General features: G+C 43.8%; 1 protein-coding gene across 4 annotated transcripts in view; it reads left to right on the top strand.

Annotated features, from left to right (window-relative positions):
- RMND5A (required for meiotic nuclear division 5 homolog A) overlaps positions 1 to 16,807 on the top strand; it is a 60,799-nt gene that overhangs the window by 38,628 nt on the left and 5,364 nt on the right. For all 4 annotated transcript variants that reach the window (XM_042246068.2, XM_015094353.4, XM_042246070.2 and 1 more), the window contains 4 exons: positions 10,210 to 10,376; positions 11,177 to 11,342; positions 14,070 to 14,172; positions 16,459 to 16,613. In XM_042246068.2, the coding sequence (XP_042102002.1) occupies positions 10,210 to 10,376; positions 11,177 to 11,342; positions 14,070 to 14,172; positions 16,459 to 16,613 (591 nt within the window). The remainder of the gene's footprint in view (positions 1 to 10,209; positions 10,377 to 11,176; positions 11,343 to 14,069; positions 14,173 to 16,458; positions 16,614 to 16,807) is intronic.

Genomic DNA, 16,807 nt, shown 5'->3' on the forward strand with positions numbered 1-16,807 from the left:
CATGTGATAGTCTCTAGTACTCTCCTCTAAAAGATTCACTTTAGCATACTAGATGGGCCATCTGCAGTCCTACGATAAAGAAACGCATTTAACTCTGTGAAATCTGTGTTTCCCGTGCATATTTAACCAAGGAATCTTTCTCTCCTTTCACCCGCAATAACACCTACTACATAAAACTCACAAAATTGGAGATCTGTGGAACTATAGGGGTTTACTTAGTGGCTCAGATGGTAAAGAATCCACCTCCAAATGTGAGAGACCATAAATTTGGAAAGTGTTCATTTAACACAAATATCCGTTACAGAAACTCAAAATTTTCCAATTCTTGCCAGTTATTGGTGGATGCAAAGCAGACATTTACTCAGCATCTTTTATGGGCAGGGTTTGGACTTCCCAGGTGGCTCAGTGGTAAAGGATCAGCCTGCCAATGCAGGAGACGCATGAGATGCAGGTTCGATCCATGGGCCAAGAGGATCCCCTGGAGGAGGAAATGGCAACCCACTCCGGTATTCTTGCCTGGAAAACCTCATGGACAGAGGAGCCTGGTGGGTTACAGTCCATAGGACTGCAAAGAGTCAGACACAACTGAGCCTCTAAGCCCGTAGCACCCACGTGGGCAAGCACACATGTACTCAACTTGAATCAAAAATTTAAAAATGTGGGACATGAGTTTCCAGGATTCTGGTTCAGAAACACTGGAGAGAATCTTTCATATTTCACGTGTGGCATCTTCTCTTTGTACCTGGAAGCATCATGGAAGCACCCAGGAGAGGAAGAAGAAGGTGAGAGACTGCACCAGCTCCTTCAGGCAGCCTCGGCAGTTGAGGCAGAGGCCAGCCAGAAAGATTAACATGGCTGGAGTTGACTAGATGGGAGGACTAGATGAGGAGGAAGTCTGGTGAGCGTTGTTAGCTATTAATTGCAACCAGGAAAAGACAATGGAAAGAAGGTGGTACAGAAGGATGATACGGCAGAGAGAAGCGACAGAAGAACAGCCGGTTATACATACAGTCAGGATCCTGCGTACCCTTTTGTTCCTGCCCCTGTATTTCTGAGTTTGTGTGCAGATTTTTCTCCTCACTCAGATCACCCTATTTTTTGAGTTCCTCTTGGCACCTCGCAGAGTGCTTATTTCATTGTAGGCATTCAATAAATGATGGAATAATTTGAAGAAGAACTTTGAACACACATGCCCTCCTCCTTCATGTGGCAGATAGAAGCAAAGTCAAAAATAACTAGAGTGGATGGGAGAATAACAGTAACTTAATATGACGAGATGGAGAAAATTAGAAAAATAGAAACTGTCCTTGTAGACATGTACCAGTTGTTAACATTTTGAAAGTGCTATCTTAAGGGGAAGCCAGATGGTTGCCTTCCTAAAGAAGTTTCAGAAAGTAATACTGCCTTGGTAGATTTGCCATGGTCTAGAATATGACTTTCAACCTTGCATACTTGGAAACCCATTTTCTTTTTCCTCGAACACCCAGAGCAGGCCCAGGGGCCTCATAGCACTTGCTTAGAGGACTTTGAAGTTCTGTTTGCAAAGCTTCAGGGAATGCCATAAGGAAACAGAAAGTAACTGAATGATTATAATAGAGATGTTCTAGAATTTTTTTCACAGAAGAAAGAGTATTTCATTAGTCTAGACCACTGCAAAGTTTTAGATTGAACAGACCATGAACAGTACAGGCAAGCTTTGAAATATGAGAGGACTCCATCTCTAAGCCTAGCAATTAGGTGGAAACCACAGAGGGGTGTGAGGTGAGCTTGCCGTTGTGGTTTCTCGGCGGTGTGTGTGAACGGTGCTTTTGAAGTGAAGAAATTACTTTCTGGAATTAGGGAAATTGTGGTGTCAGTGACTAAAACACTGTTTATAAGCAGAGAAAAGTTTTAGAATATGGAGGTTTTAGAAAAGTTTTAGAAAAGCCAGCAAGGATGTCTGGTCATGGAGCCTTGACTACTAGAAAAGAGAGTGGCAGTGATTAAGCTGTTTCTGGTGTCAGTTCTGTTATTACTTTTGTCTTCCTGCAGGTGGCAGTCTTCCTGACTCAGGTACTTTTAATAGCCACATAGAACCGCAGATAAAGGCTCTGATAGGTGTTGCCTGTACCACTGGAGAAAAGGGATCAAGGTTTGAACAAGTTGGGTCTTTCTCCCCTCCGTTTGAGCGTTTTTGGTTTTGTTTTCTTCGTTTTTGGTTTTGTTCAGTAGTGTGTGCATGCTTAGTTGCTCAGTCACATCCGACTCTTTCCACTCTCATGGACTGCAGCCTGCCAGACTCCTCTGTCCATGGGTGTTCTCAGGCAGGAATACTAGAGTAGGTAGCCATTCCCTTCTCCAGGGGATCTTCTCAACCCAGAGACAGAACCCGGGCCTCCTGCATTGCAGGTGGATTCTTTATCGTCTGAGCGCTGGCTTTTTTTAATTCTGAATGGGCCAAAGAGGTAAGTTGAGGAATGGGATACAGTTTTAACTCACTGTGTCCATGCATTGAATCCAGTGGAAAAAGAGCAACTCTGTTAAAAAGAAGCTAATTGAAAGTGGAAAGAGGTACCCAGTGGAAAGAAGACGGAGAGAAGAAAGGTCAATGGAACGTAAAGGCCAAAAGGGGGAAAAAAATATCTGGTGTGAGGACATCATTTTCTGTTGTCTGGCCAAAGTTTGCATGAAGTTGTAAGGACAGTCAGTGCTTCTCAGGAGGAAGAGGAGACACAGCCATCTCTTATCTGGATCCATCGTCACCAAGGACTTGAGGATTATTGGAAACAAATGGGCAAACCATGACTACAGAGAGACTGAGAATCTTCTTTTTAAAAAAAGGGAAAATTGAAATAAATTATCCCAGAGAGGAAGTGTTTAAAAAGAACAAGGAGCTGAACTAGGCCAGGAGGGGAGCTAAGGGAGACTCTGGAATTTGTTCTTATAAAATGCTGATGTGTTATTAATTTAGGCTTATCAAACACTTGGTTTTGTGGTGGAAATTAGCATTAAATAAGGCAATGTCATATTTAAGTACTTTATTAAAAAATCACCAGTCTGTAGAACTGTACTGTCCAACATGCCGGCCACACATGACGTCTGTTAGGCGTGCCCGCCACACACTGCGTGACTAAGACCTCTTGTAAAAGTTAAGTGTGAACGTGGTGGTTTAAAGAGGTTCACATGTGAATCATTGCCCTTTGTGTGGTTTCTTAAATAGCATGTAAGAAGGACAGAGATTCACACCAGCTCTGAGATGAGTGAAATGTTAGTAGTTCCAGCGATGGATTCAGCTTATACCTGAGGAGCTACCATTTGCCAGTAACCTCAGAAATGAAATGTTTAGCTATCCTAAAGCAAAATGATAGGGTTCCTCACTGTTTGGGGCTGAACTTTGGTTTTTGCCAATCTCTGAATTTTTTAACCCCTTGATTTGGTCACCAATAACATTCACCCAAGTCTACCCCTGTGGAGTAAACGCCTGCCACTCATTTCCCTGACTTTCTGCTTTTACCCCCATGAAGATAGCCCCAAGATAGATAGAAAAAGAAGATATTTGTGAGCCTTTTAAAAAATGCTGTGAGACTTAGAGAATGAACTTATGGTTGCCGGAGGGGAGGGATAGTTAGGGAGTTGGGGATGGACGTGTACGCACTGCTATATTTAAAATGGATAACCAACAAGGACCTATTGTACGGCACATGGAGCTCTGCTCAATGTTATGTGGCAGTCTGGATGGGAGGAGATTTGGGGGAGAATGGATACATGTGTATGTACGGCTGAGACCCTTCACTGTTCACCTGAAACTATCACAGCATTGTTAATCAGCTCTCAGTTCAGTCGCTCAGTCGTGTCTGATTCTTTGTGACCCCATGAATCGCAGCACGCCAGGCCTCCCTGTCCATCACCATCTCCCGGAGTTCACTCAGACTCAAGTCCATTGAGTCCGTGATGCCATCCAGCCATCTCATCCTCGGTCGTCCCCTTCTCCTCCTGCCCCCAATCTCTCCCAGCATCAGAGTCTTTTCCAATGAGTCAGCTCTTCGCATGAGGTGGCCAGAGTACTGGAGCTTCAGCTTTAGCATCATTCCTTCCAAAGAAATCCCAGGGTTGACCTCCTTCAGAAGGGACTGGTTGGATCTCCTTGCAGTCCAAGGGACTCTCAAGAGTCTTCTCCAGCACCACAGTGCAAAAGCATCAGTTCTTTGACTTTCAGCCTTCTTCACAGTCCAACTCTCACATCCATACATGACCATAGGAAAAACCATAGCCTTGACTAGATGGACCTTAGTTGGCAAAGTAATGTCTCTGCTTTTGAATATACTATCTAGATTGGTCATAACTTTCCTTCCAAGGAGTAAGCGTCTTTTAATTTCATGGCTGCAGTCACCATCTGCAGTGATCCTGGAGCCCAAAAAAATAAAGTCTGACACTGTTTCCACTGTTTCCCTGTCTATTTCCCGTGAAGTGATGGGACCAGATGCCATGATCTTCGTTTTCTGAATGTTGAGCTTTAAGCCAACTTTTTCACTCTCCTCTTTCACTTTCATCAAGAGGCTTTTTAGCTCCTCTTCACTTTCTGCCATAAGGGTGGTATCATCTGCATATCTGAGATTACTGATATTTCTCCTGGCAATCTTAATTCCAGCTTGTGTTTCTTCCAACCCAGCGTTTCTCATGATGTACTCTGCATAGAAGTTAAATAAGCAGGGTGACAATATACAGCCTTGACGTACTCCTTTTCCTATTTGGAAGCAGTCTGTTGTTCCATGTCCAGTTCTAACTATTGCTTCCTGACCTGCATACAGATTTCTCAAGAGGCAGGTCAGGTGGTCTGGTATTCCCATCTCTTTCAGAATCTTCCACAGTTTATTGTGATCCACACAGTCAAAGGCTTTACCCCAGTACAAAATGAAAAGCTCAAAAGGAAAAAAAAATGCTGTGAAAGATCGTAGTGGAATGTGCCGTAGAAACTGGCAAGAGGCATTTTTCATTGGAAAAGACTCTGATGCTGGGAAAGATTGAGGGCAGGAGGATGAAGTAGTTGGGTGGCATCATTGGCTCAGTGGACATGAGTTTGAGCAAACTCAGGGAGATAGTGAAGGACAAGGAAGCCTGGCGTGCTGCAGTCCACGGAGTCCAAGAGTCAGACACGACTAAGCAGCTGAACAGCACCACCAGTCAGAAATAGAAACCAGCCCAGGCTGGCAGGATGGTGGGAGGAGAGAGGTAAGCAGACCAGTGCTGTCAGTTAGTCCTGGGAAAGAACAGCTAGCTTGAAGGTGGAATCTCGTTTTAATTATTTTGGATTAATAAGGAAATGCTAAACATGGAACGAGCAATGGGCCAACCCTTTGGAGGCCTGACAGTGAAGATAATGAATACTTCCCATTTCTGTGTGATAATTGTGTGGATGTGGGTTGCCTCTGACTCCATCGCCTGAGTGAGTGGTGGTGTTTTGGGGTCTTTTTATGCGCGAGGCCCAGAAGGTCTCCTTTGTAGCGCCACAGTGAACTGGAACTGTGACATGGGCGACCTTACTGGGTGTCATTGTGTTTGGTTTGCAGTGCTTCGCTAAACCCGGAACGGTTCCACAGCTGCCGGTGCTCTTGTGGTGAACACTGGGAGACTTGGGAGCAGACTTTTTTTTTTTTTAGAAACTGCAGTAAAGCTAATAATTTTCCTGAATGTTTACATTTAGCTTGCTGCTCACAGTGTGCGTGCGTGTGTGTGCTTGTGTGTTAATGTTAGTCGCTCAGTCGTGTCCGACTCTTTGTGACTCCATGAGCTGTAGCCTGCTGGCTCCTCTGTCCATAGAATTCTCCTGGAAAGAATACCGGAGTGGGTAGCCATTCCCTTTTCCCGGGGGTCTTCCTGACCCAGGGATCAAACCCCAGACTCCTGCGTTTCAGGCGGATTCTTTACCATCTGAGCCACCACGGAAGCCGGCTATAGTGGAGTGGGTGTTAGTGTTTTAAAAAATGAAAGATCAGAAATCTTCTGCCAGAAGTGCCATGAACCAGAATACAGCGCCCCGTTCCTTCATTAACTGTTCTGTTTTTTGTCTTCCGTCGTGTGTCTTCGGTGCTGTGTAGACAGGCAGTTTTTGGTGCCGATGTAGTTTTGTGCTTTTGTAGTTTCACGTGCTTCATTGTTTTTGGATTTGATGATTTTCAGGTTAATTAAGGTGGTAACTTTCTTCTACCCCTTACTCCTGCTCAATGAATCAAACACCCACATGTTCAGTGTGAGCTTCTAGCGAAGAAAACTTCAAAAATTTTTGAAGGGAGTTAGCTGGTACATGGAGAAGGCAATGGCAGCCCACTCCAGTACTCTTGCCTGGCAAATCCCATGGATGGAGGAGCCTGGTAGGCTGCAGTCCATGGGGTTGCTAGGAGTCGGACACGACTAAGCGACTTTACTTTTACTTTTCATGTTCATGCATTGGAGAAGGAAATGGCAACCCACTCCAGTGTTCTTGCCTGGAGAATCCCAAGGCTGGGGGAGCCTGGTGGGCTGCCGTCTCTGGGGTTGCACAGAGTTGGACACAACTGAAGCGACTTAGCAGGAGCAGCAGTAGCTGGTACATGCTGATTCCCAGAGAGTTGTTTTTAGAAAAATCAAAGTAACACTGAGTATTGTATGGAAGTGCCCAAGTAACTTTTAGATTGTCACTTTCTTATTAATGATTTTAGAGAATATTATGCTTATCTATTCAGTCAACACATATTAAGTAGCTGATTATTGTCGATTTGTGCCAGTCTCTGGGCTCACTGCTTTAACTGGCCCCCTCGTTTGATGCTCATAACACTATGAGTTGCCCCCATTTTATAGTAAGGAAACGGATGTGAGTGCATTAAGTAAAAGGTTGCCACGATTCACACCACAGAGCCAGCATTAAAATCCATGAATGTTTGGAGAAGGAAATGGCAACCCACTCCAATAGTCTTGCCTGGGAAATCCCATGGACAGAGGAGCCTGGCGGGCTGTAGTCCATGGGTCGCAAAGAGCCGGACATGACTTAGCGACTAACGACATTTGGCTCTACTGACCTGCTCTACCTTGTGCCCCTTGAAAGTAGGTGGGGTACCGAGCTGAGCAAGGCAGAACCCCCGCCTTAAGAGACCATCCTCCCAAGTGGACTGTGAGAGGTTCGAATAAAAAACATCTAGAGTTCAGTGGATGAAGAGATTATTAGGAAACTTACAGAAAATGTGGTAATTGAGCCTGGGCCTTGAATTTTTCAGTTCTGTTCTCAGCTACTCAGTTTTTCCATTGTACTTTTGTTAAAATACAACTGCCCCGTACACTGGGAGAAGGGACCATGGCTTCTCATTTCATGGAAGGAACAAGCATTCTCTCCACACCAGCTGTGTTTCACCTAGACGCATCGCTGTTGATGGGATGCGGGTTGCGAGTCAGGGTGTCTGAACATGTTTGCATGTTCTTCTTGGCGTGCACTTCTCTCTGCCTCCATTCTGTTCTCAGCAGCCCTCTTAATTTCCTCCTTTAATTCTTCACGCCACATCACACATGCCTCCAGCTCACCCTATTGGCCCGCCACTGGGTTCTCCTCCTTCCCTACGTTGCGTAACTTCCCCTCTGGGTTTTTCAGTCTCCCATCCTCTCAGAAAGAAGAATGGATGGGGCAGAGACCTCAGTGATGATAGACCCAGTTCCTCAAACTTCTTTCTTCATTGTACCACTCCGGGCCATCTTTGTCTTTATAAAGTAACCCCTTGCCTCTGAAATCCTTATCTTTTTTCTCTCCTGTTTCTTTTCTCTACCGAACCTATGGGCAGTTCTCACTGCACAACTCCCAGTATGCCCAAATTTCACCACAGTTTAGTGAGAGAACACCAATTCCCCAGCAACACAGTTCAGATTTCAGTCACCGAGGTATATTGCGAGTAGGTACATAAAGTACAGACTTCCCCGCCAGCTTTTCAGCCGTGGTCACAAAACAGATGAGAGCTGTGCAGCCCGGCCACCGCTCCTCAGTCTCGTGGTGCTGGGCCACAGCGTATCCGTTACTCAGTTCACCCTCAGACAGCAAGTGTGGGGCCCTGCTGCCTCCTCGCCTCCTGGTAATAAGCCCACGTGACATATTACAGAAAGGGATCACTGAGAGACAGGCTTGGACAATAAGGGTGAGTCACTAGACGTGAAATTGAATGCATTGAGGATGGTTTGAAATGATGACAGCAAGGGGAAGCTGGGACGAGAGCTGCTAGACTTACATGGAGCTGTGGTATGAGGCATATTGAAAAGTCCTATGGGGACTTCCCTGGTGGTGCAGTGGCTAAGATTCCATGCTTCCAGTGCCAGGAGCCTGGGTTCAATCCCTGGTCAGGGCACTTGATCCCACATCCAGCAACTAAAGATCCTGCATGCCACAACTAAGATCTGATACAGCCAAACAAATAAATAAATAAATAAATATTAAAAAAAAAAAAAAGTCCTATGAATGTAAAAACCAAGTTGAAGTTGCTTCAACACCTTTTAATGTAAATTGCACTAGGAACAGAAAGCTGCTTGTGGTTTAAATGATGGAGCATTTACTTCTACTTTGGGTTGAAGACTGTAAAAACAAACAAACAAAAACCCAGAAAACCTCGCCATTCTGGGGACTTCGCTGGTGGTCTAGTGGTTCAGAATCTCCTTGGTGTTACAATTGGACTGCATTAACCTTAGTGCCAGTTAAGGATCCAAGGCTTACTTAAATTTAAGTAAATATTTCCAAGATCCAAGTGATTTTTAAAAATCACTTTGATTTTGAGGTCAGAGGCACCTCATGATTAGACTCTGAGAAGCGGCTGCATCAGCAGATTGGTTAGAATATTGATATGTGGGTTTGCAGCCCTTTGGGGAAGGATGGGATCCAGTGAGGGCTTCCCTGGTGGCTCAGACGTAAAGAATCTGTCTGCGGTGCAGGAGACCTGGGTTCCATCCCTGGGTGGGGAGGATGCTCTGGAGAATGGGATGGCTACTCCCTCCCGTATTCTTACCTGGGAAATCCCATGGACAGAGGAGTCTGGAGGGCTACAGTCCAGTAGGTCGCAGAGAGTCGGACGTGACTGAGCAACAAGCACACATACAGGATCCAGTGAAAATGCCAGTCAACTGATTCATTACAAGTAACTTGAAACATTTTACTCTCGTATTAGGTTGACCCATAAGGTCATTTGAGACTTCCATAGCATCTTAATGGAAACACCCGAACAAACATATTGGCCAACTCAATAGTAGAGTAGCTCAGTTTAGATTCTGAGGGTCCTTAGTGAATTGGGTTAAATGGGGAATATTTAAATGGGGAATGTCTAACTGAAGATCAGATTAGAGAAGAATGTGATACTGGCATCTTCTACATATTAATATGTTTAGAGGAATAAAGCAGTGTTTCTTACCACTGGCTTGCAAATTTGATTTTAACAGCTGGCTGATAGACCTTTCTGCTTTAGTGCTCCCCTTTAACTGGTAGTCCCGGCTCAAGATAGTTATTCCAACTTTTGTACTACAGAGGCTGATGTCACTGAACTTTGGATCATTCAGACCTGCATATTGTTCTTTCTCTCGTTAGCACTGCTGGCACAGACCTTCCTGGCACTGTGACACACTACATGGTATTCTTATAGCTTTGTCTGCCTGATTAGATCAAAAGCATCTTGAGGGTGGATCCCTGTGTTTACTGTTTTCAATCTGAAAGCAAGTAGCACAAAATTTGGCAGCAGTGCAGTGCTGTGTTAGTTTCTGCTGTTCAGCAAAGTGACTCAGCTCTGTGTACACATATCCCCGCTTTCTTCATTGAAAATTTAAACATAGATGACTCTCTTTCAGAATCTTCTGATACATTTATAGACATAATAGTTGAACAGGACAAGTAGTGGATCTAGACAGCCAGTAGCGAATCTCATGAGTGACGTCGGCTTCAACGTGGGGCCTTGTACAGTTCCAAATTTGTCAAATCAATCTTGTCGTGATGTAAAGACCTTATTAAATAGTAATTGTCATCTAATTTAATGTTTTTCTTTATTTCACTGGCTGCAGAGCATCTTTTGGTATAGTTTGTTTATTTTCTTTACGAAGCCTCTGGTCCTAAGGGTTGATGTTACCACCAGCTTCCACAAGATGGCAGACTAAACCCATTTTTGTTGTTAGGTTTCAAACCACTTTTAACATACATGCCTGTGCTTTTTATTACTGTTAAATCTTTTTTTGCTTTTTCTTTAGATGGGCAGTATCAAACCGAGAAATGCTCATAGCCCAAAACAGCTCCTTGGAATTTAAGCTACACAGACTCTATTTTATTAGCTTGTTAATGGGTGGAACTACAAATCAGCGAGAGGCGTTGCAGTATGCTAAAAATTTTCAGCCATTTGCCCTAAATCATCAAAAAGGTGAGTTTAGAGTCTGAGGGCTTTAATAGTTGAAACAGGGCTAAAGCTGCCACTGGAATTTGTTTGTCTTAACTAGATGTAACATGTATTTGCTAAGAAACTGAAACAATTGTAGATGATGATTACTTAATTAAAAAGCTCTTGACTGGCTCTAAAGCCTCTTGATTGAGGGAATTCGCTGAAGGTCCAGTGGTTAGGACTCTGTGCTCTCACTGCCAAGGGCCCCAGGTTCAATCCTAGTTGGGAAACTAAGATTCTACAAGCCGTGCGGCAAGGCTTGAAAACAAAAAGACTCTTAATTGAAAAGCCAGAAAGAAACTTAACATTTTGGAGGATTCTGTTAAACTAAGAGGAAATAAAGTGTGTTCTTGCTCCCCCTCTCCCCCGCCACCCGCTGTGCCGCTGTTGTCACACAGCCAGACGTCTGAAGGCCCACCAGCGTGGCAGCACTTAGCCCCCGGGATCGGTGTAGGGGCTGGCTGGTTTCACAGCCAAAGATAGCAATGGCCCCAGTTTACGACACAGTGGTTACTCCTCCGGATGACGGTGATCACACTGTGCTGTAAGAATAAAATAATTATACGTTCAGTATTTAGTGCTTTCCTTTTCTTGTTTTCCTCTGTGCTGTTTCTTTAAAAGACAGCGAGCTTAAGGACCAGAATTTTAAAAAGACATTGTTAATCAGTTATTTTATGCCATGTCCACTGGGGAAATTCTTGCCTTTTTCAGTGTATAACTTGCAAACTCTTTGTTTCAAGTGTGAGCATTCATACCTCCAAATCGCTGCTGCTTCTGTTTAGACATTCAGGTCTTGATGGGGAGCCTCGTGTACCTGAGACAAGGGATTGAGAACTCACCGTATGTTCACCTGCTTGACGCAAACCAGTGGGCTGACATCTGTGACATCTTCACCCGAGATGCCTGTGCCCTCCTGGGGCTCTCCGTGGAGTCCCCGCTCAGTGTCAGGTATGGACACTGTCCTGTGTAGTTTTTTTGTTGTTGTTGTTGATTTTTGAGGGTTCCCTGTGCTCTATAGTTGGTTCCCATTTGTTGACTATTTTTACGTAGTAGCATGTATATGTTGATCCCGATCTCCCAGTCCATCCCATCCCCCATTCTCCCCTTGGTATCCGTAAGTTTGGTCTCTACACCTGTGACTCTTATTTCTACTTTGCAGATAAGCTCACCTCTACCATTTTTCTAGATTCCATATATATACATTATATACATAGTATATTTATATATAATTATGTATAATATATATTATGTTATATATAATATATATAAATTACATATAATGCATTATTTATATATATTATACAATATATATACCATATTTGTTTTTCTAACTTACTTAATTCACTCTGTGTGACAGTCTCTAGGTCCATCTGTGTCTCTGCAGATAGCACAAGTTTGTGCTTTTCAACAGCTGAGTAATACTCCATTGTGTATACATGTCCTGTCTGTTTTTGAAACATTCATCACATCAGTCAGTTCTGCTTAATTTGCGGTCTAGTTCCTGATGTTTAAAGCTGAGAGAACGTTTGTCTTTCTAAAGAAGAGTATAGTTGGTATTTCAGGAGATGGTCACACTTGGCAACAGTTTTAGAGGAGCAGTTAGCAGAGTGTGATCCTTTGGGGGTCTCCGGGAGCCTTTCCCACTGTGTTTACATGGTGGGTTAAATAAACTCCTCCAACCCTGGCACAGATGAGGGCAGTGGTCCCAAACGCCTCAAAGACTTGCTGTATTCCTCACCACTCACACTTGCAGATATTTTAGCTTTACTTAAGAATGTTCTTGACAAAACGTTAAAAATCATTCACTTTATTTGTGTGCCTGAATAGGAAGTTCAAATAAAGCTCTTCAGCTCATGCTGGGTCATGAGATAATATGATGATGTCTCAAGAAAAAGTATCTGTATGATGTTTGAGTTATGAGCTAAAGAACTAGTTGCTTTTTCCTAGAACACAGTTCTTACTCAAAAATCCACTGAAACACTACAGTTATTCACACTCAGGCTTTTGGCAGACATCTGTTCAGATGAATGAAGTGGGCCTCTCATGTCAGGGAAGGCGACTGATAGTGTCTTTTGCCACAGTGATGGAATTTTTAAGCTAAAATAGAAATTTGGGGAAACTTGAACCCACCACTGTGAGGTTGACAGCTTCCCAGTACTTAAAGACATTTCTGATGAAATTGGTGGTGAGGATAATTTTAATTTTTCCATATATAATAAAACATACTAGCTCTTAGAAGAGTAGTATGATCTTACAAAATCATGCATGAGTCAAGGATTCATTCAGAGTTCAAGACCATTGGGTTTTAGTAGAGCAGAGTAAAAAAAATACTCTCATAACAGCAAGGATTCAGATTCCACTTTGCAGCTAACCTTTTTAACAGACTGCTACTTTGTGGCATTTTAGTGAGGCATTAAAGAATATCCACAATTATATGAAAAGGCAGTTAAAGTGCTACATATCTGTGTGAGACTGGATTTTTTTTCCCACTTCAACAGAAAGAATACATTGCAACAGACAGTGCAGAGAGGGTGTAAGAATCCAGTTGTCTTCTGTTAAACCGGAGGTTAGAAAGATAGGTAAAAACAGAGAACAGTGCTGCTCTCGCAAGGTTATTTTTGGTTTGGAAAATATAGTTATTTTTTGTGAGAATCTTATCTATCTCATGTAATATATTTATTATTTTCAACATTTAAATTTTAAACATTTCTCAGTTTTACTTTCTAATACAATAAATAATGATGGAACTCACAAAACCAAACACCCTTTGAGATCCTTAATGTTTCAGCCTGTAAAGGGGCCCTGAGATCAAAAGGTTTAAGAACCTGTTTTAAGAACTGACTCTTGCAGCTCTTTGATTCCTTTGATTCCTCTAGTGTTTTGAATCCCTGCTCCATCCAGGCATCGTGTGGGACACAGAGATGAATCAGGTGCAGCCTGTGTTCACAGGGGTCAGAGTCCTACGTAGGAGACAGTGCAGCTCACTTTAATGTGCTGTGGGGCTGCAGGGTCAGGTTCCCTGGGACAGACTTGAAATGGGGGGAGACAGATGTGCAGGAGGTTTACTGGGATCACCCCCTGCAGGGAGCGAGAGCAGCAGGATCAGGCAGAGAGGAAGGCTGAACTCTGATGCAGTGTCACTAGAGGCCTCAGCCCATCCTTGTGGCACTCCGGAGCTGTGGTGGCTGGTGGGGTCATCCCAGTTGGGACAACTTTTGTGTCATCAGGTGGAGCTGTCTTAGAATGTGACCCTGGTCAGGTTGCTTCCTTCAGGTGAGGGCAGTCTTGAAGAGGGACTCAGCAGAAAGTTGACCGCGAGCACTTGCAGATCTGAGAAGTGTGTACTTCTGCCTTGGCTCTCCAGGGTGATCCAGGTCTGGAAGGGGCTGTGCAAGGAAACGTTTCAGAGTGTCATTAATGCTAAGAATTCTGTGGGGGGCCCACAGTTTCTGAGGCACTAACCTGCCGTTTCCCCTTTGCGTGGCAAAGAAATCTACTCTCCTTCTCCTACACTTGAAATGTGTACGCTACTTTAGCAAAACAGATGGCTTTATCGTACCTAGAATCCAGTGGGGCCCTCTGCACACAGCATGCAGGCTGGAGGAATTGGTGTTGCCCGGGACCAAGCTTTCTGCCACCTGGCCTGGCTTTAACATTTCCTCTTCTGCCCTCCAGTTTCTCAGCGGGTTGTGTGGCGCTGCCGGCTTTAATTAACATCAAAGCTGTGATCGAACAGAGGCAGTGCACTGGCGTTTGGAACCAGAAAGATGAATTACCTGTGAGTGCCATTTCCTGTTGGTTATTACCTCTCCCGTCAAGATAAGAACGTGGATGCGATGGATTTAAATGCTTATTTTGCCTTTTAATCAGGAAATACTACTGTAGCCATTTGACAGGGATTCTTTTATCTGTACGGAGACATGATTAAACAGTAAAAGCAGAGTAGGTGGTAGTGTTAGCCACTCAGTCGTGTCTGACTCTTTGTGACTCCACGGACTGTAGCCTGCCAAGCTCCTCTGTCTGGGGAATTCTCCAGGCAAGAATACTGGAGAGAGTTGTCATTCCCTTCTCTGAGGTATCTTCCCCACCCAGGGTTTGAACCCTAGTCTCCTGCATTGCAGGCAGATTCTTTACTATCTGAGCCATAGGTACATTTTGGAGGCACTGGAGTTTTCTTACCATTTTGACTTAGAGCAGCAGCGACAGCTAGTGAAGGAAAAGGTCAGAAGGGGGAAAGGTGGATATACTGAGGCACGAGCGGTGTTCTAAGTGCTGTCGACTTAAAAAAAAAAATGTATGAGAATTGTGAGTTAAGTTTTACTGGGGACAGAATGAGGACTGCAGCCTGGGAGACAGAACCTTAGATAGATATGAGAAGATGCAAGGACTGGGCTCATAAAATCAGTTTCTGAAAATATTTAACTATCTGAAGACCTGTTGCACCAGTTTTCCTGGAGCACAGAGTGCCTCACTCCTGTTCTCCACCCTGCACTACCCTTCAGAGTGTCTGGAAGGTCAGCATGTACTCTAGTCACTTGCTAGCTCTCTCTTCTCAGAGTGGTAGTTTGTTCATCTCTAAGATGGGGACCATCCTTCTCTTTATGTGGCTGTTAAAGGCTAGATAGAGATAACAGAGGAATGCTTAGAAAAATACGGGACACACAGTAGGTAGTCAGGTTTTGTTGCCATAGGAGTTATGACATGGAAGCATAACATAGGTCATCGTGTGTGTGGGTGTGTGTCTGTGGGGGTGTGTGTGTGTGTGTTTCTCCTAGGCCTCTGACAGTAGACACTGGATCTTTGACAGAAATTCTCATTCCTGCCTGACTCCTGCCACCTCTATGTGCAGGTTTATCTGCAGTTCCCTTGTAATTCCAGCTGATAACTGTCAGTTGGTTGCCCTAGCTTCTCAGAGATCAGTTCTAATGAAAGGCGCAGGTGCACACCCAGTCCTGAGTGTGGTCAGGACGCAAGCAGTGGCCCACGTGGCAGCTGCTCGTTGAAACAAGTGAGAAGAACTCGTGCCTTCCCTCTCTTTGCTGAGGCAGGTGCCTGCAAGAACTGGCAGTTTCCCAGCTGTGTTGTCAGTGTCTGACGCTTGCATCCTAGAACAGAGCACACTGAAGTCTGAATCCACCCAGCACCCGGGTGTCAGGGGAATAAAGCAGTTGGGGGTGGAGGGGAACGAGCTGGTTATTTTATCTCGGGATCATTGTTACACTCTGCCAACTTGTTTGGAAGAATCTGGGCAATACCGACTTTTCTGTTGATAGCCATTTGAGATTTAGGAGAAAAGAAAGCAGAAAGAACTGCTGTTTGTGAAGCCTGTCACATGCTAGCCACTACGCTACGGTGATTTCATAGCTTTTGTTTTGTTAACTGCAGAGAGAGAGAGCTGATAGAGTGCTGTGGGCGCAGATGGATGGGGTGTGAATTCTCCGGCTGAAATTTAGTTTGAAGCCCTTGTTTCAGGTGGTTTCTCTGGACAGTTGCATACAAAACACCGGAAACCCAGATCTAAAGCCCACACAGCAATAAAGAATATTTAGTCTGCCTTTAATGAATTAGCACCCTGAATTGTATCGGTGTGTTGTGAAAACCATCAGCATTTCTGGTGAGTTTATTTATTTGGCCATGCCATGCCGCATGTGGGATCTTAGTTCACTGACCAAGGATCGAACCCCTGCCCTAGCAGTGGAGGCACGAGCTCTAAGCACTGGACTGCCAGGGAAGTCCCTTGGTGGGTTTACTCTTTCATATATCTTGATGAGTCTTTAAGAGTGTTTGACTTCCAGAGTATTGCCTTGCCTTTGACCTTTGCTTTCAGGCATTAGAATTTGGTTTGCTATATCGTGTTATAAATAATTTTGAAGGTTGATTTAGAATGATGAGGTAATACTTTGAGTCCCTAAGACTGTCCATCTTTGAGTTAGTTTAGAAGAGTGCTGTAAAAAGTTACCTTTGTATGAGCAGGTTTGATAAATCTTCTTTGCTGCAGAGTACATACTGGCATGTGGATGGTTTCCTGAAATATAACGTGAGTCCTTTACCTTTTTAAAAACAGATTGAAGTGGACCTTGGTAAAAAGTGCTGGTATCACTCGATATTTGCCTGTCCTATTCTTCGTCAGCAAACAACAGATAACAATCCACCCATGAAATTGGTCTGTGGTCATATTATATCAAGAGATGCCCTGAATAAAATGTTTAATGGTAGCAAGTAAGTGTCTTAAATTTTTAAATGTTAGTAATATATATGTGGAACTTGTTGGGACAATAAATAATAAGGATAAATAAACATAGCTAGAGTTTAGAAATATATATATTTACTTATTTAGTGGGTGGTATGTGATCTTTTCTCAATCTCAAGACTGAGAAATTTGTTCAAGAATTTATTAATTAGATTTTGAAAAA

Source organism: Ovis aries, chromosome 3 (genome assembly GCF_016772045.2).
Source record: "Ovis aries strain OAR_USU_Benz2616 breed Rambouillet chromosome 3, ARS-UI_Ramb_v3.0, whole genome shotgun sequence".
Classification (NCBI taxonomy): Eukaryota; Metazoa; Chordata; class Mammalia; order Artiodactyla; family Bovidae; genus Ovis; species Ovis aries.